This window comes from Aethalodelphis obliquidens, unplaced genomic scaffold (genome assembly GCF_003676395.1).
Source record: "Aethalodelphis obliquidens isolate GAN/ISIS:26980383/991018 unplaced genomic scaffold, ASM367639v1 scaffold4, whole genome shotgun sequence".
NCBI classification, from domain to species: Eukaryota; Metazoa; Chordata; class Mammalia; order Artiodactyla; family Delphinidae; genus Aethalodelphis; species Aethalodelphis obliquidens.
In genome coordinates, this window is record NW_020837948.1 from 66,720,359 (window position 1) to 66,746,966 (window position 26,608).

Below are 26,608 nucleotides of genomic sequence, written 5' to 3' on the forward strand. Positions count from 1 at the left end.
CTCATGCAGCTCAACAACAAAAAAACAAACAACCCAATCCAAAAATGGGCAGAAGACATAAATAGACATTTCTCCAAAGAAGATATACAGATTGCCAACAAACACATGAAAGAATGCCCAACATCATTAATCATTAGAGAAATGCAAATCAAAACTACAATAAGATATCATCTCACACTGATCAGAGTGGACATCATCAAAAAATCTAGAAACAATAAATGCTGGAGAGGGTGTGGAGAAACTGGAACACTCTTGCACTGTTGGTGGGAATGCAAATTGATACAGCCACTATGGAGAACAGTATGGAGGTTCCTTAAAAAACTAAAAATAGAGCTACCATACGACCCAGCAATCCCACTACTGGGCATATACCCTGAGAAAACCATAATTCAAAAAGAGTCATGTACCAAGGTGTTCATTGCAGCTCTATTTACAATAGCCAGGACATGGAAGCAACCTAAGTGTCCATCAACAGATGAATGGATAAAGAAGATGTGGCACATATATACTACAGAATATTACTCAGCCATAAAAAGGAACGAAACTGAGTTATTTGTAGTGAGATGGATGGACCTAGAGACTGTCATACAGAGTGATATAAGTCAGAAAGAGAAAAACAAATAACGTATGCTAACACATATATATGCAATCTAAAGAAAAGAAAAAAAAATTGGTCAGAAGAACCTAGGGGCCAGACGGCAATAAAGATGCAGACTTACTAGAGAATGGACTTGAGGATACGGGGAGAGGGAATGGTAAGATGGGACAAAATGAGAGAGTGGCATGGACATAGATACACTACCAAACGTAAAATAGATAGCTAGTGGGAAGCAGCCGCATAGCACAGGGAGATCAGCTCGGTGCTTTGTGACCACCTAGAGGGGTGGGATAGGGAGGGTGGGAGGGTGGGAGATGCAAGAGGGAAGAGATATGGGGACATATGTATATGTATAACTGATTCACTTTGTTATAAAGCAGAAACCAACACACCATTGTAAAGCAATTATACTCCAATAAAGATGTTTAAAAAAACCCAAAATGTGGGGGAGGGGAGTGAAAAATGTAGACCTTCTAGAATGTGTTTTACCTTAAATTTCAACCAGTTTTGAAAAATAAATATAAATTAATATATATGAACCCAAAGATAACCACAGATCAAAAACCTACAATAAAAATACAAATACCAGATAGAAAGGAACATAACCATACCACTAAAAAATAATTAAACCACAAGGGAAGAGACTAAAAGAAGAACAGAGAAGAACTACAAAAACTACCAGAAGACAAGTAACAAAATGGCAGTAACTACCTACATATTAAAAATCACTGTAAATGTAAGTGGACTAAATGCTCCAATCAAAAGACACAGAGAGGGCTGACTGGTTAAAAATAACAAGAGCCATCTATCTGCTGACTACAAGAGACTCACTTCTGAGCTAAACACACATATAGTCTTAAAGTGAGAGGCTGGAAAAAGATATTTCATGTAAATAGCAACAAGAATGCTGGGGTAGCAATACTCATATGAGACAAAGTAGACAGTAAAACAAAGTGTATAAAAAAAAGAAGGGCTTTATATAATGATAAAGGAATCAATATAAGAACTGTATATAAAACTCACTAACATATACATACCTAAAATAGGAGCATCTACATATATAAAGCAAATATTAACAGACATAAAGAGAGAAACTGACAATACTACAGTAATAGTAGGAGACTTTAACCACCCACTTACATAATTGGAGAGATCATTCAGACAGAAAATCAATATGGGAAATACGGGAAAATCAATACGGGAAAAGTAGTCCTAAAAGACACATTAGACCAGTTGGGCTTAATAGATATCTATAGGACATTTCAACCAAACACAGAAGAAAACACATTCTTTTCAAGTGCAAATGGAACATTCTCCAGGATATATCACATGCTTTGCCACAAAGAAGTCTCAACAAATTTAAGAGGATATAAATTATACCAAGTATTTTTTCTGGCAACACAGAATGAAACCAGAAGTTAACTGCAGGAAGAAAAATGGTAACAACACAAAAATACATGGAGACTAAAAAAAATGCTACTAAAAAAAAAATGGGTCAATGATAAATCAAAGAGAAAATCAGAAAATACCTCGAGACAAATGAAAAAAACCCCGCAACCTTCCAAAATCCATGGCATGCAGCAAAAGCAGTTCTAAGAGGGAAGCTTATAGTGATATAGGTCTATTTCAAGAAATGAGAAAAATCTCAATTAAACAATCTAACCTACCATCTAAAGTAATTAGAAAAAGAAGTATAAACAAAGTATAAAATCAGCAGAAAGAAGGAAATAACAGAGATTAGCAAGGATATAAATAAAATAGAGGCAAAAAAGAAGAAAAACCAATGAAACCAAGAGCTGTTTTTTTGAAAACATAAAGTTGATAAGCCTTTAGACAGTCTCATCAACAACAATAAAAGAGAGGACCCAAATAAACAAAATAAGACATGAAAAAGGACAAATAACATCCAATATGACAGAGACACAAAAAATCATAAGAGAATACTACAAACAGCTATATGCCAACAAACTGGAAAACCTAGAAGAAATGGACAAGTTTCTAGAAACATGCAACCTTCAAAGACTGAATCAAGAAGAAACAGACAATCAGAACAGACCAATCACTAGTAGTGGAATTGAATTTGTAATTAAAAAAAAAAACTCCCAGCAAACAAAAGTCTAGAACCAGATAGCTTTACAGGGGAATTCCAGCAAACATGTAAGTAAGAGCTAATACCTATCTTTCTCAAACTATTCCAAAAAAACTGAAGAAGAGGGAATACTCCCAAATTCATTCTATAAGGCCATAATTACCCTGATATCAAAACAAGACAAAAAAAACTACAAAAAACACACCAAAATTAGAGGCCTTTATCTCTGATGAATACAGATGTAAAATCTTCAACAAAATACTGATAAACCAAATTCAATGATACATAAAAAGGATTAAAAAACATGATCAAGTGGGATTTATTCCAGGAGTGCAAGGATGGTTCAATACCCAGAAATCAGTCAATGTGACACACCACATTAACCAAGTAAAGGATAAAAGTCACACGATCATCTCAATAAATGCAGAAAATGCATTTGACAACATCCATTCATGATAAAAACTCTCATCAAAGTAGGTATACAGGGCACATATCTCAACATAATAAAGGCTGTTTATTACAAACCCACAGCTAACATCATATTCAACAGTAAAAAGCTAAAAGCTTTTCTTCTAAAATCAGGAACAAGACAAGGATGCTCACTCTCACTGCTCCTTCTTAACATAGTATTGGACGTTCTAGCCAAAGCAATCAGGCAAGAAAAAAAAAAAAGAAAAGAAAAGGCATCCAAATTAGAAGCAAAGAAGTAAAACTGTCATTATTTGCAGATCACATGGTAGTATATACAGAAAATCCTAATGTCTCCATCAAAAACTACAAGAACTAATAAATGAATTCAGTAAAATTGTAGAATACAAGATTAATATATAGAAATCTGTTCTTTTCTATACACGAAAAATAATGAACTATCAGAGAGAGAAAGCAAGAAAACAATTCTATTTAAATTTTCATCAAAAAGAGTAAAATTCCTAGAAATAAAGTTAACCAAGGAGGTTAAAAACCTGTAATCTGAAAACCATGCAACACTGAAGAAAGAAACTGAAGATGATACAAATAAATGGAAAGACCCCATGTACATGGATTGGAAGAAATAATATTATTAAAATTACCACACTACCCAAGGCAATCTACTGATTTAATGCAATCCCTAACAAAATACCCATGACATTTTTCACAGAACTAGAACAAGTAATCCTAAAATTTATATGGAACCTCAAAAGACCTCAAATTGCCAGAGCAATCTTGATAAAAAAAAAGAGCAAAGCTGATTTCAGACAATACTACAAAGCTACAGTAAACAAAACAGAATGGTACTGACACAAAAAAAGACATGTAGATCAATAGAACAGAATAAAGAGCCCAGAAATAAACCCATGCACCTAAGGTCAATTACTCTACCACAAAGGATGCAAGAATATACAATAGAGAAAAGACAGTCTCTTCAACAAGTGGTGCTGGGAAAACTGGACTGATCCATGTAAAAGAATGAAATTAGAACACTTTCTCACACCATATACAAAATTAAACTCAAAATGGATTAAAGACCTAAATGTATGACTTTAAACTACAAAACTCCTAGAAAAGAACATAGGCAGAATACTCTTTGACACAAATTGTAACATTCTGAGAGATCAGTCTCCTAAGGCAAAAGAAATAAAAGCAAAAATAAACAGGACCTAATTAAACTTAAAAGCTTTTTCATAGCAAAAGAAACCATCAAAAAAAAAAAAAAAAGACAATCTACTGAATAGGAAAAAAAAATTTGCAAATGATTTGACCAATAAGGGGTTAATATCCAAAATATATAAATAGCTTATGTAACTCAATATCACAAAACCAAACTACTGGGGCTTCCCTGGTGGCGCAGTGGTTGAGAGTCCGCCTGCCGATGCAGGGGACACAGGTTCGTGCCCTGGTCCGGGAAGATCCCACATGCCACGGAGCAGCTGGGCCAGTAAGCCATGGCCGCTGAGCCTGTGCATCTGGAGCCTGCGCTCCGCAACAGGAGAGGCCACAACGGTAAGAGGCCCGCGTATCGCAACAAAACAAAACAAAACAAAACTACCCAATCAAAAAGTGGGCAGAAGACCCGAATAGACATCTTTCCAAAGAAGATATACAGATGGCCAACAGGCACATGAAAAGATGCTCAACATTGCTAATCATCAGACAAATCAAAACCACAATGAGGTATCACCTCACACCTGTCAGAATGGCTATCATCAAAAAGACCATAAATAACACATGTTAGCAAGGATGTGGATTAAAGGGAACCCTCAGGGTTTCCCTGGTGGCGCAGTGGTTGAGAGTCCGCCTGCTGATGCAGGGGACGCAGGTTCGTACCCTGGTCCGGGAAGATCCCACATGCTGCGGAGCGGCTGGGCCCATGGGTCATGGGCGCAGAGCCTGCGCGTCCAGAGCCTGTGCTCCGCAAAGCGGGAGGCGCAAAGATGGGGAGACCCCCGTCCCCCAAAAAAAAAAAAAAAAAAGGGAACCCTCAGTGCACTGCTGCTGGGAATGAAAATTGGTGCAGGCACCATGGAAAACAGTATGGAGGTTTCTCAAAAAACGAAAAATAAAACTACCATATGAACCAGCAATTCCATTCTTGGGTACATATCTGAAGAAAACAAAACCACTAATTCAAAAAGATACACACACCCCAATCTTCACAGCAGCATATATACTACAGCCAAGATATGAAAGCAACCTAAGTGTCCATCAAGAGGTGAACAGATAAAGAATTGTGTGTGATGGGTGCTTGTGTGTGTGTATATATATACACACACAATGGAAAATTCCAGTAAAATGTGTTATCTAATTAAAATTTTAGTTATTTTCATTACTGAAGCTTTTTATTTCAATAAACCATTAATTTTCTTCTTTAGAAACAGAACAAATGGGGAATAACTGTTCAATACATGAATTACTATTATGATTCAGAAGCACAAAAATTTTATTTTAAAAAGATAACCAAAAATATATTTAGAATATGATTTGTGTATGATTTCAACATGATGAATCAAGTGATAAAAGATTAAGTGGACTCCTTCAAAATCTGTGAAAAATTATCCCTATGTGCAAATCCAGGAAAATGAAACTTATGCCTTTGTGGAAAATGCATATCTTCTCTAGGTAAACACACATGAGTAGGTCTTTAATATAATTTATTGACCTCTATTCTCCTCAGTGCCTAAATCACACCCTCATAATAATACAAGTAGTCTTAACTCATTTAGTTAACTCAGAACAATGCAATATAATCATTGTAGATGGTTCATTGATTTATTAAAAACCATGATACTTGGTCAATTATTTTATATTTTCATGCACAACATGCCACAGAAATGTAAGGTAAACTCTTTTCACAATAGTTTCCTGTGGGTTTTAAAGAGACATTTTCTTTTATTCGTATTAAATAAGCTCAAGGTTAAGAAATGTCAACACAGCAGGACAAACAAAATGTTTAAATAGAATTATTTTAAAATATTATACAGCTATACTAGTGGCAGCTTTACATTCTCTCAATCCAGAGGAAGAAATATTCTTCCACAGGATGAAGTTTTAAAATTTCCTCAGAATGCTAATATTTCAGTCTTTGCATGATTATACTAGCCACTTAGACAAACTACGTGGGCCAACAAAAGTCTCAAAGGAAATTAGAAAACAGTTTGAACTGAATTAAAAACACAACATTAAAGTCATGGGTTGTAGCTCATGCAGTAACTAAAGGGAAATTTATAGCAATAAATGCTTAGATGAGATAAAAAAGGATTTCCAATCGAAAACTTAAGTTTCTCCCATTAAAAATATTTTATAAGAGAAAGGAAAATAAAGTCAAAGCAAGCAGAAGGAAGTCAGTAATAAAAGTAAGACCAGAAATCAATGACTTTGAAAACAAAAATAGAAAAAAATAATTGAAATCAAAAGCTGGTTCTTTGAAAAGATCAGTAAAATTGATAAACCTCTAGCAAAACTAAAAGCAAGAGGGGAGGGGAGCGGGGGAGAGAAGAAGAGATGAGACACAAATTGCTATTATCAGGATTGAAAAGGGGATATCATTACAGACCCAACAGACATTAAAGGGATAATAAGGGAATACTATGAACATTCTACACACATATTTTCAACAACTTAGATAATTCATTGAAAACAACTACCAAAATTATCCAATATGAAATAGACAACCTGAATTGTCCTATAAACATTAAAGAAACTGAATTCATAGTTAAATTCACCTCTTTCACCCACCCCCACCCCCAAAACCTCCAGGCCCAGGTAGTTTCATTACTAAATATTTAAGAAAAAGTAATATTAATTCTTCACAATATTTTCCATAAAACACAACAGGAAAGAACAATTCTTAATTCATTTTATAAGGCCAGCACTACCATGCTATCAAATCAGAAAAACACTGTACAAAAATAGAGTAAGCATCAGGATAATATCCTTCATGTACAGAGGCAAAAAAACAAAGAAACTAAAAAAACGCTCAAAAAATACTGGCAAGTAGTATCCAGCAATATACAGAAATAAAAATACAACATAACAAAGTATTTACTGTGGGAATGAAACACTGGCTCAATATCTGCTAATCACTTAATATTCACATTAAAAACACATAATCATATCAGTTGATACAGAAAAAGCATTTAACAAAATTCAACATCCACTCATGATAAAAATTTCCACAAACTAGGAATAGAAAAAACTTCCTCAGCCTGATAAAGGGCATCTACCTAAAACCCATACCTAACATAATACTTAATGGTGAAAGACTGAGTGCTTTCCTCCTAACATCAGGAAAAAGACAAGGATACCTGCTCTCATCACTTCTACTCAACACTCTACTAGATGATCTAGCTCACTCAATAACACACACAAAAAATAATCAAATTGGAAAGGAAGAAGTAAGACTGTTTTTATTTGCAGACATGATCATCTAAGTAGAAAACCCAGTGAAATCTACAAAACCCCTGCTATTCCTGATAGGTAAAATTAGAAAGGCTGTAAGATATAAGATCAACACCAAAAATCAATTGTATTTCTATATATTATTCATGAACAAATGGAAATTAAGATTTAATAAAATAATACTATTTACCAACAGTATAAAAATATAAATACTTAGGGATAAATCTGACAAGAGATGTCAAAGATCTGTACTATCAACAGCACAAGATATAAAGTCAAAACAAAATCAATTATGCTTCTGTAAACTAGCGAAATACAATTATAAATCAAAACAATTTTTTAAACTAACAATAACAGAAAAAGTAAATATTTAGGTATAAATCTAACAGTATATGCACACATTCTGAATGCTGAAAACTGCAAAATACTGATGAAAGAAATCAAAGACCTAAATAAAAGGAGAGACATATCATGTTCATGGACTGGAAAAATAAACACAGTAAAGATTTTGGTTCTCCCCAAGTTGATCTATTTTTTGTAAAGATAAAAATGTTGATTCTAAATTTTATATGGAAAGGCAAAGGAACTAGAATAAAACAATTTTGAAAATGAAAAATAAAGTTGGTGGAATCTCAGTACCCTATTTTAATGACTTAGTTTAAAGCTACAATAAACAAGAAAGAGGTCTATTGGCAAAGGGAGAGACAGAGAAATAAACTGAACAGAATACAGAGTCCAGAAAAAGACCACACATATAGAGCCAGTTGATTTCTGACAAAGCTGAAAAAGCATTTCAACGGAGAAAGGACAGTGTTTTCAACAAATAGTTCTGGAACAATCAAGCATCTCTATGCAAAACAAGGGACCTCAGCCTAAATCGCACACCTTATTAAAAAAAAACTCAAAATGAGTCATAATTCTCAATATAAAATTTAAAACTATATAACTTTTATAAGAAACCATAGGAGAAAATCTTCATAACCTAGGGTTAGGCAAAGAGTTCTTAGGACACCAAAAACACGATCCATTAAAAATAAATTTGAGAAACTGGACTTCATCAAAATTAAATGTTTCTTCTATAGGAAAAAAAAATTCTTTCTGAGAGAATAAAAGTACAAGCTACAGACTGGGAGATAATCTTTACAAATCACATACTCAATGAAGGACATACATCCAAAGTATATAAAGAACTTTCAAAATTCAACACAAAGAACACAACCCAATTAAGAAAATGACTAAAAGATTTGAAAAGATACTTCACTAAACAATATATATAAATGGCAAAATAAGCACTTGAAAAATGGTGAACATCATTAGGGAAATGTCATTAGGGAAATGCAAACTAAAACCAAAATGTGATACCATTATGTATCTATTAATGTCAATATTTTAAGAGTACTAGGTGTTTGTGAGGATACACTGCAAAAGGAACTCTCATACATTGCTGCTTGGAATACAAAATAGTATAGCCATTCAGAAAAACAATTTGACAGTTACTTACCATATGATCCAGCAATCCCACTCCTGGACATTTACCCTAGAGAAATGAAAGCTTAGGTTCACACAAAAACCTGTACATGAATGTTTATAACAGCTCTATTCATAACTGCCAAAACCTGGAATAACCTACCTCTGCTCAACAAGTAAATGAATAAACTGTGGTTCATTCATACAATGGAATACTATTAAGGAATAAGAATAACAAACTAGAGATATATGCAACAACTTGGATGAATCTCACAGGTAATTATGCTGAGTAAAAGAAGCCAGTCTCAAAACATTACATACTATGTGTTCTAATTTTATAACATTACATTATTTTATAAAATTATCAAAAAGACAAACTAAAGTAATGGAGAACAGATCAGTGGTCTTCAGGAATTAGGCATGGGACGAGGGTGTGATTATAAAGATATAATCATGGCACAATTATAAAGGCACAAGGGAAATTTGGGGTGGGGCTGATGGAACTGTTCTGGACCCCCACTGTGGTGGTTGTTATATGAATCTACACATATGTTTAAATTATAATGCTGTATGCCAAGAATAAATGAACTTTATTGCATGATAATTAAAAAAGAAAACCAAAACCGAAAAGACTGTGTTGAATAAAAAAAGGGTTTGCTCAGCACTCTTTCCCCAAAGTAGATGCTCAATTAACATTTGCTGAACAAAAACACTGAAAACTGGCTGTAGTTTCTGCTTTAACAATAATCTCATTTACATCCCTAAACTTCAAAAATTTAAGTAACTTTTTGTAGCATCATTAACATTTTCTATCATGGTATCTGCCACAGAAAGATGTCTAGTTTACACACAAAAAAATTTTAAATATCAAATGAAAGTCAGAAATCTAGATATCCCAACCAATTATTTTAAACTTTAAAAAGATTACCATTAATAATAGGTAACTTTTTCTTTATATCTTGTATGCATATCTTTCTCATTAAAAAAGGGGCAGGATCTGTTTGGAAGTCATTACCCAAAGGCATGATATACAAAACAGATATCTGATATCTGTTTTAGAATCAACTAATCTTTATTAAACATTAAACAAGCTGAATAGATAAGCCATTAATTTTTCTCGAATATCAACTCTTCCTAGGACTTATCCTTTTCCTTGAATTAGTAAAACTATTAAAAATTCTTCTTCCTTCTGACTCAAACCACAGTGTGTACTCACACTGTGAATTCATGTCATTTCTATGCTGCTACCTGTTTTTAGATTTTCTTTGCTAAGGACACATTGGGCATTTGTTTGCCTGTAGCTTCTGTGCAATCAACCAAACCTATTAGGATCCCACCATATCATTCCTGTACTGACTTGTCACAGGTCTCACTAAGACTCATTCACTTCGATCAGTTAGCTAAACAGATTGGTTAAATCACATGTGTGTGAATGAATAAAAGCAACCTTATCAAAAAAAAAAAGAGGACCATTAATTTTGGTCTTACTTTGCTTTCAACTGTGTGAAAAAGAGTGTTCCTATGCTAGAAAATGATTAAAAATATAACAGGTTCTCAGAAGTATCTAGCTTAAGAATTATACACATTTTGAAAATTGTAAAAATGTTATTTGCATATTTACAGCACAGAACAAGTATAATTTTCATACTTCTTTGAACTATTTGTTAAGAGAATTATTTTAGAACCCTCCACATTGTTTTTAAGGTATTTGTTCTGTTCACTTAACATATGATCATCTCCAATTTATCTAGATTTAAGTCAAATTTTCAATAAAATTTTTGAATTTTACAGTTTTGATAAGTTAAACTATAAAGTATATTATAATGGTGCTAAAACATATTCTTTTTTACATCCTACAGTATATGCTTTGATGTCACATTACACCATCACTTGCAAAGAAACCAAATTGAAATGCTTTTCTCAGAAACCAGTCAAAAATACAAAAACAATTACTTATACTATCTAACCAAAAGATGAAAAATACCTAACATGATTGAGGCACTTAATGCAGTAATTTTATTTTATTCAGTCCATGACTAGAATCATAAACAATAATGAGTTTGCTTAACTAAGAATGAACTATTATGTAAAGTTGTAGCTTTCTGTATTTTAGCCCTGAGGACACTGTTAATATTCAATATACTAATTAATAAGAACTGCTATCTATTATGACCAAATAATGAAGGCAATTTGCAAAAATAGTTTATACAGAAATAAGCTGGTCCTCAAACTTCTAAATTTTCATAAGCACCTCATCCACTGGTTTTAATTGGTTTCCTCAGTGCCTAATATTGGTTTCCTTCACACACCCCACCCCTGAACGTATCATTATAGGTATAGGAGTTCAAACCACAGAGAAACACCCTCTCCTATAAAATTACAGTAAGGGTCAATTATCCTTTAGATAATTTTCACAATTTAGCACAGTTAACCATATCTGGCTAATGTGGGCACATAATTAAACAGGGCTCCTTGAAAATATCCATTTAAACTAAATGTAATGAAAGTGAATGAATTTGTCACTACATTGGATTTACTTAGGGAAACATTTTTGTTTCAATTTAACCTGAAAAAACAGCACTGCAAAACAACCCTAACATGAATATATTTAAAATGTGTATGACAACCTAGTCTCAATATCATGAGATGAATGTTCCTATAAAATATTAGCAAAATTGGGAAAAACTTCACAAAAGGGCATTTTCTGAACATGTGTAAGCACAGAGACATGGTTATACATGTCAGTTATAATAGAGCTACATGATCATTAAGTTCACTTGGGAGAAATGTCATTTCAAAAATCACTCAAATCAAGTTTTTATAATATAGGTAATTCAAAGTTAGCTCCTCTCCCCAAAGGCTGACATTTATAAAACAGAATTTTTAGTAAACTCTTTTAAAAATTACCTGCTTCTGCAGCCATCTTTCATGCCTTCGTTGTTTCCGTCTCAGAGTCTTCAGCTTGCTCTTTTCTCTCTTACTGAGCCTCTGATTAATGGCACCCAATGAAAAACTGCCTGAGTGCAGGAAGTCCAGAGGAGAGAGGTGCTCTTCCTGGTCTGGGGCCTCCAGTGTGCCCCTGCCAGCTGAGGGCAGGTCCATCAGGAAAGTCAGGTTGTTAGAACTAGCATGGCCAGAGTACACTGCAGAAGCTTCTAGACCACACTGAAATTCTCCTCCTCTTTGTGTCTGGGTCTCACAGGGAGTCACTGAAAATCTTTGCAGCAGCATATTAGGATCAAAACTGGATGAAATCTGAAAGGAACGGTTATTTTTACTCGATTCTAAAGGCAAGCCCGAAAGGTCAATAGGCTGCGTTTCATTTAGCCTGGGATACACAGTAGTCTTACTATGGATTTCATATAAAGTGGGTAATAAAGTCAGTTTCTCACTGATGTCCAGATCCAAGCTATGTGATTTTCTATGAAAAGCTTTCGTAGTGCATCTGCCAGTCACAAGCTGCGGAACAAGAAGCTGACATTTTGGATCTGCTTTGAAGAGCAGTTTTTCGTTCTTCATCTTGAAATACGTTGACCGTACCTCCAGGCAGAGTGCTTCCGTTAATCTTCCAGGGCCATTATTATTTTGGGCCATGTTTAAAAGCCCGTGATTTCTGTTTTTGGAGGCGTCACCTCTCAGCAGAGTTTCCTTGTCACAACCTGACTGAACTCTAGGATGTGACAAGTATTTCAGCGAGGGTCTCATTAGTCGGCCTGACCGTGTTGGCTGATAATCGGTCCGGCTTTTGGAGAGATGTACAGCTGCAAGCTGGCCACAGGAACATTTTGGAGTGCTGACAAAATTAAAGCCCCCTAAACGGGCCCCACAGAAAGGGCAATTCAGTTTTCCAACTGTCCACTGGGCCTACAGGTAATAAAGGAAAATAAAAACAATTCTTTCTTTGTAAAGTAACCAAAGAGAATGTGAGCTGTTTTTTTGTTTGTGGTTTTATTGTTTGTTTGTTTGTTTTTTAAAGCCGACCACATGAAAGTTTTCTATGCCACAGAAAAGGCCAGCATTCTGTTTTCTGATTAGTAGACAAAACAGTCTACTAGATGGAAACAAGCCTTCCAATAAATAGAGATAAGAAGCTCCAAAGGTCTAGAATGATAACATATTGCACATCACACCCATCTAAACGACACTCCTAAGAATTCTAAAAGTCTCTTATACAATAGGCTGAATATGGATACAGTGTGAACTAATGAAAAGAAAAATACACTATGGAACCAGGAAGCAAATCAGTCTACAGAGCTTAATTTGCAAGTAAAATCTCACAGAAAAGTGTCTGTTTTGATACACTTCTTGCATACCAAGCACTGTGGGAGGGAACTTTACCCAGCCAACAGAATAAAGCTCTTCCTGCCTTTTTACATACAACCAAAAGATATTGGTTGCATACATCAGTTATTTCATTTTCTATACTCAGATTACAAATTAATAATGAACTAACTTAAAGTTATCTTTTCAACAGAGATAGTAGGACATCTACAGTGTCCTAATACATTTTCTAAAGTTCAGGACACTAATAAGCAGTGCACTGGCATTTTCCCAGGAAATCATTACAATGTGAGAATGGATGCAAGGGATATCTAGCTAATGTTATTCTTTAACAAAAAAAGTAAGCTAGTCAGTGGAGAAAGGCAACTATATTGTTCCAAAAATCATATTACTTATACTTTTCTAATACTTAGCTTTTTTGAATTATGAGAAATAATGATGCCACACTGACAAGATGAATTCCTACTCATAATATTTCATTAAGGATCCTTAAAAGTGTGTTTTTTTGATACTGATTGTGCCAATTAAGAGTCATTAATTTTCCAGTTTATTTTACATTTGTGTAATGAGACACATAGGATATTTCATTCACTCAATAGGTACTGTTCTAGGTGCTGGGGATATAGTACATAATGAACAAAATATAAAAACTTCTGACTTCATGGAGTTTTATTCTAGTAGAGGAGCTAGGTAACTAACAATATCAGTAAGCCCTTTGTGTGTGTGTGTATATATATGCATATGTGGATGTGTATATGAATGTGTATAATAATTTATATATGTCATATATACTTAAGCATATTTAAAGTTCTATATATCACTTATAATGTGTGTGTAAAACATAGATAGGTATATAAAGTAGAGAAGGGAGGAGGGAAGTGTTGAGAGTGGTAATAGTGGGGAGTGGCAGCTGATAGACTGACTAGGCAATGCCTCACTGAGAATAAAGACCTAAGGAAATGAAGAAACAGGTGAGTAGTTGTGGGAAGAGAATTCCAGGAAGGGGAAATACCAAGTGCAAAGTCTGAGGTATAAAAGTACTCAGAGCACTCCAGTAATAATGAAGAAACCAGTAAGTGTAATCAAGTTACACACCCTTTCATGTCTCTTGAAACAATGCATCCAAGAAAAATAGCTCTAAAATGAGGACAAAAACTTTCTGAAGGTAGTATATTCCTAATTTTACTCAGAAACTATGGAACTTACTTTTTGTATTAGGCAGTGTATCCATTCTGGAAGGGCTTCTACATCCATATGCCACACATGACAAATATTTTGATCATCAGCTGAATCATGTCTATCCTGTTATATCAAAATGCATGATATTAGTCATGACTAGTTCAGAATTTATTACACAAAATTCATATTTGAGTAAAACACAAAAAAATACTTTCAATTTTAGATAGGAAGGAAATACATGCTGCCCTCCTCTCCTTACTCCCATTGCCAAAGAGACAAACCCAGAAAGAAAAGGTGTTTTCTTCAGGGAATAGCCACGTTTAAATTGACCAAAAAAAAAAAAAAGATTCCTCCATTTCATTGAGTTCATCAAATTAAATTTAAAATTGAGCAGAAAGTTACTGAATGGACAAATCTGGTGCCCTATTTCTTCTATGTGTGAGTAAAAATACTACCATTCATGACAACTTTCCCCAGCCTTCAATCTCTGATTCTGTCTGGATTCTAATGACAGAATAAAGGAGTTGCTGTATTCTCTATCAAGATGCCCAAGAAAAGTTTAAGAGAATGGGAGAAGAGGAATAATTGTACAGGGAGCTAGAAAGGTTTCGACTAAATTTCAGCTGTGTAAGTACAACAAAAATTTCAAAAAGAGACAATTTTAGCCTTTTGAAGTAGAAATAAATGTGATATATAGTTGAGACACGATGACTTCTCAACATGTCAAAAAAATTCAGGGCAGGCCAGGGTGAAGGTATGTGGTTCTTTACTACCTCTGTGATGGTAGGACAGCTGCTTTACCTCTCTGGCTCTCTGTTTCTTTTCCCGTAAAACACTGCTACATAACTGCTCAGGTCCCTTCTGGGTCTACAGAATTTCATTCTGTGAAATGACAGAAAGGGCTGATTGACAAGAACAGCACAAGGGTAGGCTCCTGTCCATATATCCATTCCCAGGATCAGATTTTAAACAGAAGTAGCTCTGCAAGCTGCCAAAGAATAGTTCTCTTTTATATTTCCAAAGTGGTTGCACTACTAGTTACTATAATCAGGTTATAACAAAGTAACAAACAACAAGGAAATTATTAAGCATGACTTAGAAGTTTGTATTCACAGTACTATGAATGAAAAAGGACTGAATCTCTTTAAGAAATTTTCACTGAAAAATCTACATTAGATTGTGACTTAGAGCCAGGATCACCCAGAATTTTTGTTTAATATCCCAAGTGGTTCCTCTGGACCTTACATCATTTTTCTCCTCCATCAGTAGATCCTAAGGTACTAAATTGTTGCTCAGTATAGACAAAAAGTTTCAGTGTAATTTATTTACATATTGGAAAGATCTATAAAGAAGTCATGTTAATCTAACTTTGGTCAGGAGCCCAAAACATCAAAATATAAATTAAAAGTGGAAGAGACTTGAGCTACTGTTATAGGTTAGATCACATTTCATTATTTTGTATATTGTATACAGCAGTATCTTATATACCAAAATAATAATTAGTGCTAAACCAAATTCAAGATTATAATGGTGAAAGAAAACTTTTGTTAAAAGGTTTAAAAATTTCCAATTCTAATGTTTTAAAAATCTGCAACATGGGTTGAAAATATTTCAATGGCAAATAGAAAATCTGTTGGGAAGGGTTTATAGTTGCCCAAAGAGAAACTTTACAGTTTTATTCATGATGCCTAAACTCCAATTCTGGTTAACAAATAGAACTTCCCATGTCAATACAAGAATAATGAGGGCCAGGAAAATGCATGGCAATATGAAGAGGATATTACTGAACAGAAGTAAAGTTAGGAACGGAAGAGGAGATGCTAGGAATACTCTCTAGCTCAAACATCTTACTGCTCCCTAATACATGTCTATTCACAAGAGTGTTAGGCAAACATACAAAGGTTTAATCTTATTCTAGATTATGATAAAATGATACAGCGAAAATTCAGGCAGAGAGAAATGTAATTCTTGGTTTTAAGATAGCGAAGTGAGTACATCTTCCAGCCTATACTCCCTATCAAACCACAGAACCTACAAAATATTTTTCAAAAAAAGGAATCAATAGATGAATGGGAAAATATGGATGGGGAGATTTCAATGGACCAAAAATTGTAAGGAACCTTTGAGAGATTAATGAGGGAAACAAGAGCATACTGTATTCAAGTATATAACAGATGAGAACAACACAAAGAACAGCCCATGCCAAAGCTGTGGAAAATAGAAGCAAAAAAGGGCCCTGGGCAACTATTAGGGGTGGATGTGAAGTCTGTCTGTCTCCAGGCAAGAGGAGTACTTGGGGCAGAGAGAAATAGGGCAAAATTTCTGAAAATGTGGCTGGAAAGGCCTGGAAAAAAATGGAAAGCATTTGCAATATGTCCAGAAGATGAGCTACGAAGGACCAATCTCTATTCTTGCTGAAAATATTACCACATAAAAATATTACATTATTTAATATATTAACTATATCAACATATAAAGAATATGAAATAGATTTGTTTTAATAATAAGGTACACCTCTAACACACACTGTTGTTTTTAAATCAAGTGAAAGAGAACTAAATATACTCTGAATTACGATACTAAAAGCATATACAACCTAAAGAAAACCAATATTAAAACTTTTCTATGGAAACATATGTATATAAATGGATAGAAAAGGTACCTTACAGGCTGTGTACCAAGTTGATATCACTGGCTAGATTTGAAGAACGAAAGAAGCCTAAGATTAGGAAAGTTATTAAAAGGAAACTAACTTTTCCGTAAGTGTTTTAATGGGAGAATATATTAAATTACACTTATATAAAAAAATATTTATTTAAAAATTGATGTAAATAAAAATAAAATACATTGATTACTTCTAGTTCTGGCAATACTGGAGTAAGTGGTATTAGACATGCTCTCACTATTAAAACTGATAAAACTAGGCAAAATATATTAAAGTATTATTTTAAGACATTAGATAAAAGAAAGCACAGGACTGTGATCCCTCAGAGAAGGAAAATAAATGAGGTAAGTCTAAAAATAACCATGGATTTCTGCCTGGGGGAACTTTTAGAACCTTGGTGTGGGGAGGAGGAACCCAATTAGTGTACAGCGGCCTTGATGATTTAAGATGGAGCTCAGAGTCTGTAGAGGCTAAATAGCTAGAATTTGCAAGACACTGTACTGGCAAGGAGAGGCCTATACATAGAAAAAAAGTTCTAAAAATCTGTATAGTGATTCCTCTAAATTTTTGGTTGAATATCCATATGGACATATGTAGGGTGAGATATCAGAGAACCAGATAAAGAAAATTTACCAAGGAAAAGACATCTTCTAGTGAGCTGTAAACATAACTATTCACACAGCGCTCACACAGCAAGGCTGGGAAGATGTTCAAGTTCCAAGCAGCCAGAGTAGAAAGATCTCAATGAACTTATGGGGTCTTTAGGAGAGATTCCAGAAGAGTTCTGCCTTAAAAGTAGGGCTAAATTAGCCCAAGAGTAAAGGGTACTAAAAAGCAACCCTAGCAAATCTTAAAAATAAGCCTCCAAAGAATGAATTTCAATCACAAATAACTCATATGCCTGCTAAAACACCCTTTAAAGGAAGACAATAATATCCAGACACTCAATAATGTTAAATCTATATGTCCAACCTACAAGAAAAATTATTAGATATGTACAAAAAAACCCCACAAACACCAAACATGTGACCCACAACCAGGAGAAAAACTGATCAATAGAAATATACCGCCCCAAAGTGGATATTATTGCATAAACAGACATTAAACCAGCTGTGACAAATATTTTCAAGTATTAAAAGAAAAACATGAGTATAATGAAAAGATAAATTGTCTTAATACCAAATGAATGATATATCTAGAGGAAAAACTTTTCTGAAATTAAAAATTTCACTTAACTGCAAATTAGACACTGCAGAAGAAAACCTGAACATATAAAATAAAAAATAATGAAAAAAACCAAGCATAGAAAGAAAAAAAGTGTGGAAATCAATGAGCAAAATCTCAGTGACTTTTGGGAAACATCAAATAGTCTAACATACATGTAAATGGAGAAAAGACAGAACAATAGAATAAATCATGGCCAAATTTTCCAAAGGCCTACAGATTCAAGAAGCTCAGGGATCCTCAAACAGTGTAAACACAAAGGAAACCATGGCTCTTAATAAAATTGCTGAAATTCAATGACAAAAGAGTGCATCAAGAAAAACTAGGTATCTTACAAACAGGAGAAAAAAGATAACAATGACTTTTGGAATTCCACTTAGGGCCATGAAGAAATAGGAGTTCAGAACTAACTTCCTACCACAAACAACTAGGAAACTGGACAAAATGTAACAAACAACTATTTTCAAAACAGTGGGACAACAGGCAGTAAAATACTGACTTCTGAGAGAAATAAATTAATTGAATTTATTTATCCAGACTTTCTGGATAAATAACTACAGTTATCCAGACTTTCTTCCTGGAGGCAATTAACAGAATACAGTACACATGAAGAAGGAACCCCAACAGAGTCTGGTCAATTTTCTGACTTGAGGAAACAAGAATCAGATGTTTTGGAGCTTAAGGCAAACTAAAATCTGCAGGACACAGTACCCAAGAAAAAAATTTTTTTTAAAGTTCCAGAAATTTGTATATGGTTTCCCCTTGAGTCTTTGATCAAAGTCCAATATGGTCATGCTTAGAGCAAAACTCCAGGAGACTGTGCTAAGAACACCTGTACAGGGGAAAGAACAATTAGAGAGGCTATAAGCCAAATAATTCCAAGAGCTCACACAGGGCCAGGAAACATTATGTTCCAACCAGCCTGATGGAAAAAGAACCATTAAATAATGAAGCATTCAGTAGTGACCCAAAGGGTCATTCCATAAAAGTGGGACTAAATTAGCCTTAGAATAAGGACTACTCTAAACCTGCCCTAAAGAACCTAAAAATAAGCTTCTAAATTATCAAAATTATCTAAAAACAAGTATTAGGCAGAACAAAATACAAAAGCCTTTAAAGGAATAAAACAAAGAATAACACTCCACAACATGAAATTTACAGTGTTTGGTATCCAAACAAAAATCCAACATGGTACAGGCCTGGGGGAGAGGAATAGCAGCCACTGAGGGAAATGGATAAAACTCTATCCAGATCCTTTCTCCTTGTCTCCCCAACAAAACAAAAGCCTTAAACTACTAGCGGAAGGACAATACACATTGTGACCCTTAGAGCACTGATGAACAGCAACAACAAAACCCTCAAATCCCTGAGAGTGGCAGGAATACAATGCTGGACGCAAAACTATAACTAAAAGGGACAGGAGCACTGAGATGGCCAAACCCCTAAGATCCAAAAATGCAGTGCCTGAGGCAGTCAGGAAAGGAAGTTGGATGTAAAGTAGGGGACAGAAAGGAAAAGATGGTACTGATGAGGATGAACTGAAACTCATGCCAGTTTCACTGTCTCTGATCTTGATTATGTGGGTATATATCAGAGAAACTAGAACCCTTCATCACGGAGCTAAATATACATCTATCGACCCAGGAGGTAGTCTGAACTAGGATCCAGGGGAAGGCAGAGAAATTATAGGCTTGTTGAAGTTGCTGTCCCTCTTCAACAAGGCAAGCCAGCATTATAAAACTATGAGGATAGAGAAGAGATCAGTAATTGTCAGGGTTGGGTGAGGGAGGAAAGGATTGAATATGAAGGGTGAGCATGAGAGAATTTAGGGAATAATGTAACTGTTCTGTATCTTGATTATAGTTATGTATAATCAACCCTATTCATTTGTCAAAATCCAGGGAACTGTATACCAAAGAGTAATTTTACTGTATAAAAAATGTTATAAATGAAGGTGAAATAAAGACTTTTTCATAGGAACAAATCCTAAAAGAATTTATCATCAGTAAACTTGAACTATAAGACATGGCAAAGGAAGTTCTTCAGGTACAAGAAAAATTTCATCAAATGAAACTTGGATCAACACAACTGAGTAAAGTGATCCTCAAATGGTAAATGTAAAATTTATTTTTTTCCTTCTAATTTTCTTTAAAGGACAGCTTACTTGTTAAAGCAAAGTTTGTTAAAAATTTGTTAAAAGTTAAAAGTTTGTTAAAGTTAGTTAAAAATATACTGTGGAGTTTTAAATGCAAAAATAAAATATCTGAAGACAACAATAGGAAATGAGAAATGAAAGCATACTGAGTAAGATTCTCACTCTATATGTGGTATGGCATAATATAATTTAAAGGAAGACTTTGATAAATTACGGATGCATGTTGTAAACCAAAGATCAACCACTAAGGGAAAAACAGTACCCTAAAAAGTCAACAGACATAAAAGGAATCCTGAAAATAACTTAATCCAAAAATGCAGTAAAAGAAAAACAGAAAACAGAACATGAGACAAATAGGGAATAAATAAGATGTTACATTTAAGCTCAAACATATTTATACTCACATTAAATGTAATGATCTAAATACTCCAATTACAAATCGGAGGATATTAGACTGGATGACAAAGACCAAACTATACATCATATACAAGAAATTCATTTTTAATATAAAGGCACCCATAGGTTTGGAATTTAAAGGATAAAAATTTTTATCATGCTAACATAAATCAAAGGAAAGCTAGAGTTGCTATTAATATCAAAGTAGATTTCAGGACAAGGAATATTGTCAGGGATAAAAAAGAAACTTTTCATAATTATAAAAAGGAGTCAATTCATCAGGAATACATAACAATTGTAAATATGTATTCACCAAATAGCAAATGTCAAAATACTTGAAGTAAAAGCTGACAGAACTTAAAAAGAAAATGGACAAACGCATAATTATAGTTGGAAATATCAGCATTTGTCTTAAAAAGTTGTATTACAAGTAGACAGAAACTCAGTAAGAATATAGAACATCAGAGAGGGGGAAGATGGCGGAAGAGTAAGACGCAGAGATCACCTTCCTCCCCACAGATACACCAGAAATACATCTACACGTGCAACAACTCCTACAGAACACCTACTGAAGGCTGGCAGAAGACCAAAAGGCAAGAAACTCCCCACGTACCTGGTTAGGGCAAAAGAATAAACAGAGACAAAAGGATAGGGACGGGACCTGCACCAGTGGGAGGGAGCTGTGAAGGAGGAAAGGTTTCCACACACTAGAAGCCCCTTCGCAGGCGGAGACTGCGAGTGGCGGAGGGGGAAATCTTGGGAGCCGCGAAGGAGAGCGCAGCCACAGGGGTGCAGAGGGCAAAGCGGGGAGATTCCCGCACAGAGGATCGGTGCCGACCCGCACTCACCAGCCCGAGAGGCTTGTCTGCTCCCCCGCCAGGGCAGGCAGGGCTGCGAGCTGAGGGTTGGGCTTTGGTCGGAGCGCAGCGAGAGGACTGTGGTTGGCGGCGTGAACACAGCCTGAAGGGGTTAGTGCACCACGGCTAGCCGGGAGGGAGTCCAGGGAAAAGTCTGGACCTGCCGAAGAGGCAAGAGACTTTTACTTCCCTCTTTGTTTCTTGGTGCGCGAGGAGAGGGGATTAAGAGCGCTGCTTAAAGGAGCTCCAGAGACAGGCGCGAGCCGCGGCTAAAAGCGCGGACCCCAGAGACGCACATGAGACGCTAAGGCTGCTGCCGCCACCAAGAAGCCTGTGTGCGAGTACAGGTCACTATCCACACCCCTCTTCCGGGGAGCCTGTGCAGCCCCCCACTGCCAGGGTCCCGGGATCCAGGGACAACTTCCCCGGGAGAATGCATGGCGAGCCTCAGGCTGGTGCAACGTTATGCCGGCCTTTGCAGCCGCAGGCCCACCCGCCCCGGCCTGAGTGAGACAGAGTTCCTGAAGCAGCTGCTCCTTTAACCCTGTCCTGTCTGAGTGAAGAACAGACGCCCTCCGGCGACCAAAACGCAGAAGCGGGGCCAAATCCAAAGCTGAACCCCGGGAGGTGTGGAACAAAGAAGAGAAAGGGAAATCTCTCCCAGCAGCCTCAGAAGCCACGGATTAAAGCTCCACAATCAACTTGATGTACCCTGCATCTGTGGAATACATGAAGACAGCAAATCATCCCAAATTGAGGAGGTGGACTTTGAGAGCAAGATTTATGATTTTTTCCTTTTCCTCTTTTTGTGAGTGTGTATGTGTATGCTTCTGTGTGAGATTTTGTCTGTATAGCTTTGCTTCCACCATTTGTCCTAGGGTTCTATCCGTCCATTTTTTTTAATAATTATTTTTTATTTTAATAACTTATTTTATTTTACTGTATCTTCCTTCCTTCCTTCCTTCCCTCCCTCCCTCCCTCCCTCCTTTAGACAATGAATCATCCCAAATTGAGGAGGTGGACTTTGAGAGCAAGATTTATGATTTTTTTCCCCTTTTCATCTTTTTTGAGTGTGTATGTGTATGCTTCTGTGTAAGATTTTGTCTGTATAGCTGTGCATCCACCATTTGTCCTAGGGTTCTATCCGTCCGTGTTTTTTTTCTTAATAATTCTTTTTTATTTTAATAACTTTATTATATTTTATCTTACTTTACTTTATCTTCTTTCTTTCTTTTTTCCTTGCTTCCCTCCTTCCTTTCTTCCTCCCTCCCTCCATCCCTCCCCCATTTCTTTCTTTCTTTCTACTTCTACTAATTCCTTCTTTCTACTTTTGCTCCCTGTTATTCTGAGCCATGTGGATGAAAGGCTCTTGGTGCTGCAGCCAGGAGTCAGTGCTGTGCCTCTGAGGTGGGAGAGCCAACTTCAGGACACTGATCCACAAGAGACCTCCCAGCACCACATAATATCACATGGCGAAAATCTCCCAGAGATCTCCATCTCAACACCAGCACGCAGCTTCACTCAACGACCAGCAAGCTACAGTGCTGGACACCCTATGCCAAACAACTAGCAAGACAGGAACACAACCCCACCCATTAGCAGAGAGGCTGCCTAAAATCATAATAAGTCCATAGACACCCCAAAACACACCACCAGACATGGACCTGTCCACCAGAAACACAAGATCCAGGCTCATCCACCACAACACAGGCACTAGTCCCCTCCACCAGGGAGCCTACACAACCCACTGAACCAACCTTAACCACTGGGGACAGACACCAAAAACAATGGGAACTACAAACCTGCAGCCTGCAAAAAGGAGACCCCAAACACAGTAAGATAAGCAAAATGAGAAGACAGAAAAACACACAGCAGATGAAGGAGCAAGATAAAAACCCACCAGACCTAACAAGTGAAGAGGAAATAGGCAGTTTACCTGAAAAAGAATTCAAAATAATGATAGTAAAGATGATCCAAAATATTGGAAATAGAAGAGACAAAATGCAAGAAATATTTAACAAGGACCTAGAAGAACTAAAGATGAAACAAACAACTATGAACAACACAATAAATGAAATTAAAAATACTCAGATGAGATCAATAGCAGAATAACTGAGAAAGAAGAACGGATAAGTGACCTGGAAGATAAAATAGTGAAATAACTACTGCAGAGCAAAATAAACAAAGAAGAATGAAAAGAACTGAGGACAGTCTCAGAGATCTCTGGGATAACATTAAACACACCAACATTCAACTTATAGGGGTTCCAGAAGAAAAAGAGAAAAAGAAAGGGACTGAGAAAATATATGAAGAGATTATAGTTGAAAACTTCCCTAATATGGGAAAGAAAATAGTTAATCAAGTCCAGGAAGCACAGAGAGTCCCATACAGGATAAATCCAAGGAGAAATACGCCAAGACACATATTAATCAAACTGTCAAAAATTAAATACAAAGAAAACATATTAAAAGCAGCAAGGGAAAAACAACAAATAACACACAAGGGAATCCCCATAAGGTTAACAGCTGATCTTTAAGCAGAAACTCTGCAAGCCAAAAGGGACTGGCAGGACATATTTCAAGTAATGAAAGAGAAAAACCTGCAACAAAGATTACTCTGCCCAGCAAGGATCTCATTCCGATTTGATGGAGAAATTAAAATTTTTACAGACAAGCAAAAGCTGAGAGAGTCCAGCACCACAAAACTAGCTTTACAACAAATGCTAAAGGAACTTCTCTAGGCAAGAAACACAAAAGAACGAAAAGACCTACAATAACGAACACAAAACAATTAAGAAAATGGGAATAGGAACATACATATTGATAATTATCTTAAATGTAAATGGACTAATGCTCCCACCAAAAGACACAGATTGGCTGAATGGATACAAAAACAAGACCCATATATATGCTGTCTACAAGAGACCCAAGTCAGACCTAGAGACACATATAGACTGAAAGTAAGGGGATGGAAAAAGATATTCCATGCAAGTGGAAACCAAAAGAAAGCTGGAGTAGCAATTCTCATATCAGACAAAATAGACTTTAAAATAAAGACTATTAGAAGAGACAAAGAACACTACATGATCAAGGGATCGATCCAAGAAGAAGATATAACAATTGTAAATATTTATGCACCCAACATAGGAGCACCTCAATACATAAGGCAAATACTAACAGCCATAAAAGGGGAAATCGACAGTAACACATTCATAGTAGGGGACTTTAACACCCCACTTTCACCAATGGACAGATCATCCAAAATGAAAATAAATAAGGAAACACAAGCTTTAAATGATACATTAAACAAGATGGACTTAATTGATATTTATAGGACATTCCTTCCAAAAACAACAGAATACACATTCTTCTCAAGTGCTCATGGAACATTCTCCAGGATAGATCATATCTTGGGTCACAAATCAAGCCTTGGTCAATTTAAGAAAACTGAAATCATATCAAGTATCTTTTCTGACCACAATGCTATGAGACTAGATATCAATTACAGGAAAAGATCTATAAAAAATACAAACACATGGAGGCTAAACAATACACTACTTAATAACGAAGTGATCACTGAAGAAATCAAAGAGGAAATCAAAAAATACCTAGAAACAAATGACAATGGAGACACGATGACCCAAAACCTATGGGATGCAGCAAAAGCAGTTCTAAGAGGGAAGTTTATAGCAGTACAATCCTACCTTAAGAAACAGGAAACATCTCGAATAAATAACCTAACCTTGAACCTAAAGCAATTAGAGAAAGAAGAACAGAAAAACCCCAAAATTAGCATAAGGAAAGAAATCATAAAAATCAGATCAGAAATAAATGAAAAAGAATTGAAAGAAATGATAGCAAATATCAATAAAACTAAAAGCTAGTTCTTTGAGAAGATAAACAAAATTGATAAACCATTAGCTAGACTCATCAAGAAAAAAAGGGAGAAGACTCAAACCAATAGAATTAGAAATGAAAAAGGAGAAGTAACAACTGACACCGCAGAAATACAAAAGATCATGAGAGATTACTACAAGCAACTTATGCCAATAAAATGGACAACCTGGAAGAAATGGACAAATTCTTAGAAATGCACAACCTGCCAAGACTGAATCAGGAAGAAATAGAAAATATGAACAGACCAATCACAAGCACTGAAATTGAAACTGTGATTAAAATCTTCCAACAAACAAAAGCCCAGGACCAGATGGCTTCACAGGCGAATTCTATCAAACATTTAGAGAAGAGCTAACACCTATCCTTCTCAAACTCTTCCAAAATATAGCAGAGGGGGGAACACTCCCAAACTCATTCTACGAGGCCACCATCACCTTGATACCAAAACCAGACAAGGATGTCACAAAGACAGAAAACTACAGGCCAATATCACTGATGAACATTGTTGCAAAAATCATCAACAAAATACTAGCAAACAGAATCCAACAACGCTTTAAAAGGATCATACACCATGATCAAGTGGGGTTTATTCCAGGAATGCAAGGATTCTTCAATATACGCAAATCAATCAACGTGATAAACCATATTAACAAACTGAAGGAGAAAAACCATATGATCATCTCAATAGATGCAGAGAAAGCTTTTGACAAAATTCAATACCCATTTATGATAAAAACACTGCAGAAAGTAGGCATAGAGGGAACTTTCCTCAACATAATAAAGGCCATATATGACAAACCCACAGCCAACATCATCCTCAATGGTGAAAAACTGAAAGCATTTCCACTAAGATCAGGAACAAGACAAGGTTGCCCACTCTCACCACTCTTATTCAACATAGTTTTGGAAGTTTTAGCCACAGCAAT

The 26,608-nt window shown here is 35.6% G+C and overlaps 1 protein-coding gene across 1 annotated transcript in view; it reads right to left on the reverse strand.

Annotated features, from left to right (window-relative positions):
• The window catches only part of RNF180 (ring finger protein 180), a 278,165-nt gene that overhangs the window by 203,052 nt on the left and 48,505 nt on the right, over positions 1-26,608 (reverse strand). Inside the window, exons 3-5 of the mRNA XM_027101030.1 lie at positions 14,517-14,612; positions 11,937-12,893; positions 9,064-9,099 (exon numbers count right to left, since the gene is read on the reverse strand). Of these exons, the coding sequence (XP_026956831.1) occupies positions 9,064-9,099; positions 11,937-12,893; positions 14,517-14,612 (1,089 nt within the window). The remainder of the gene's footprint in view (positions 1-9,063; positions 9,100-11,936; positions 12,894-14,516; positions 14,613-26,608) is intronic.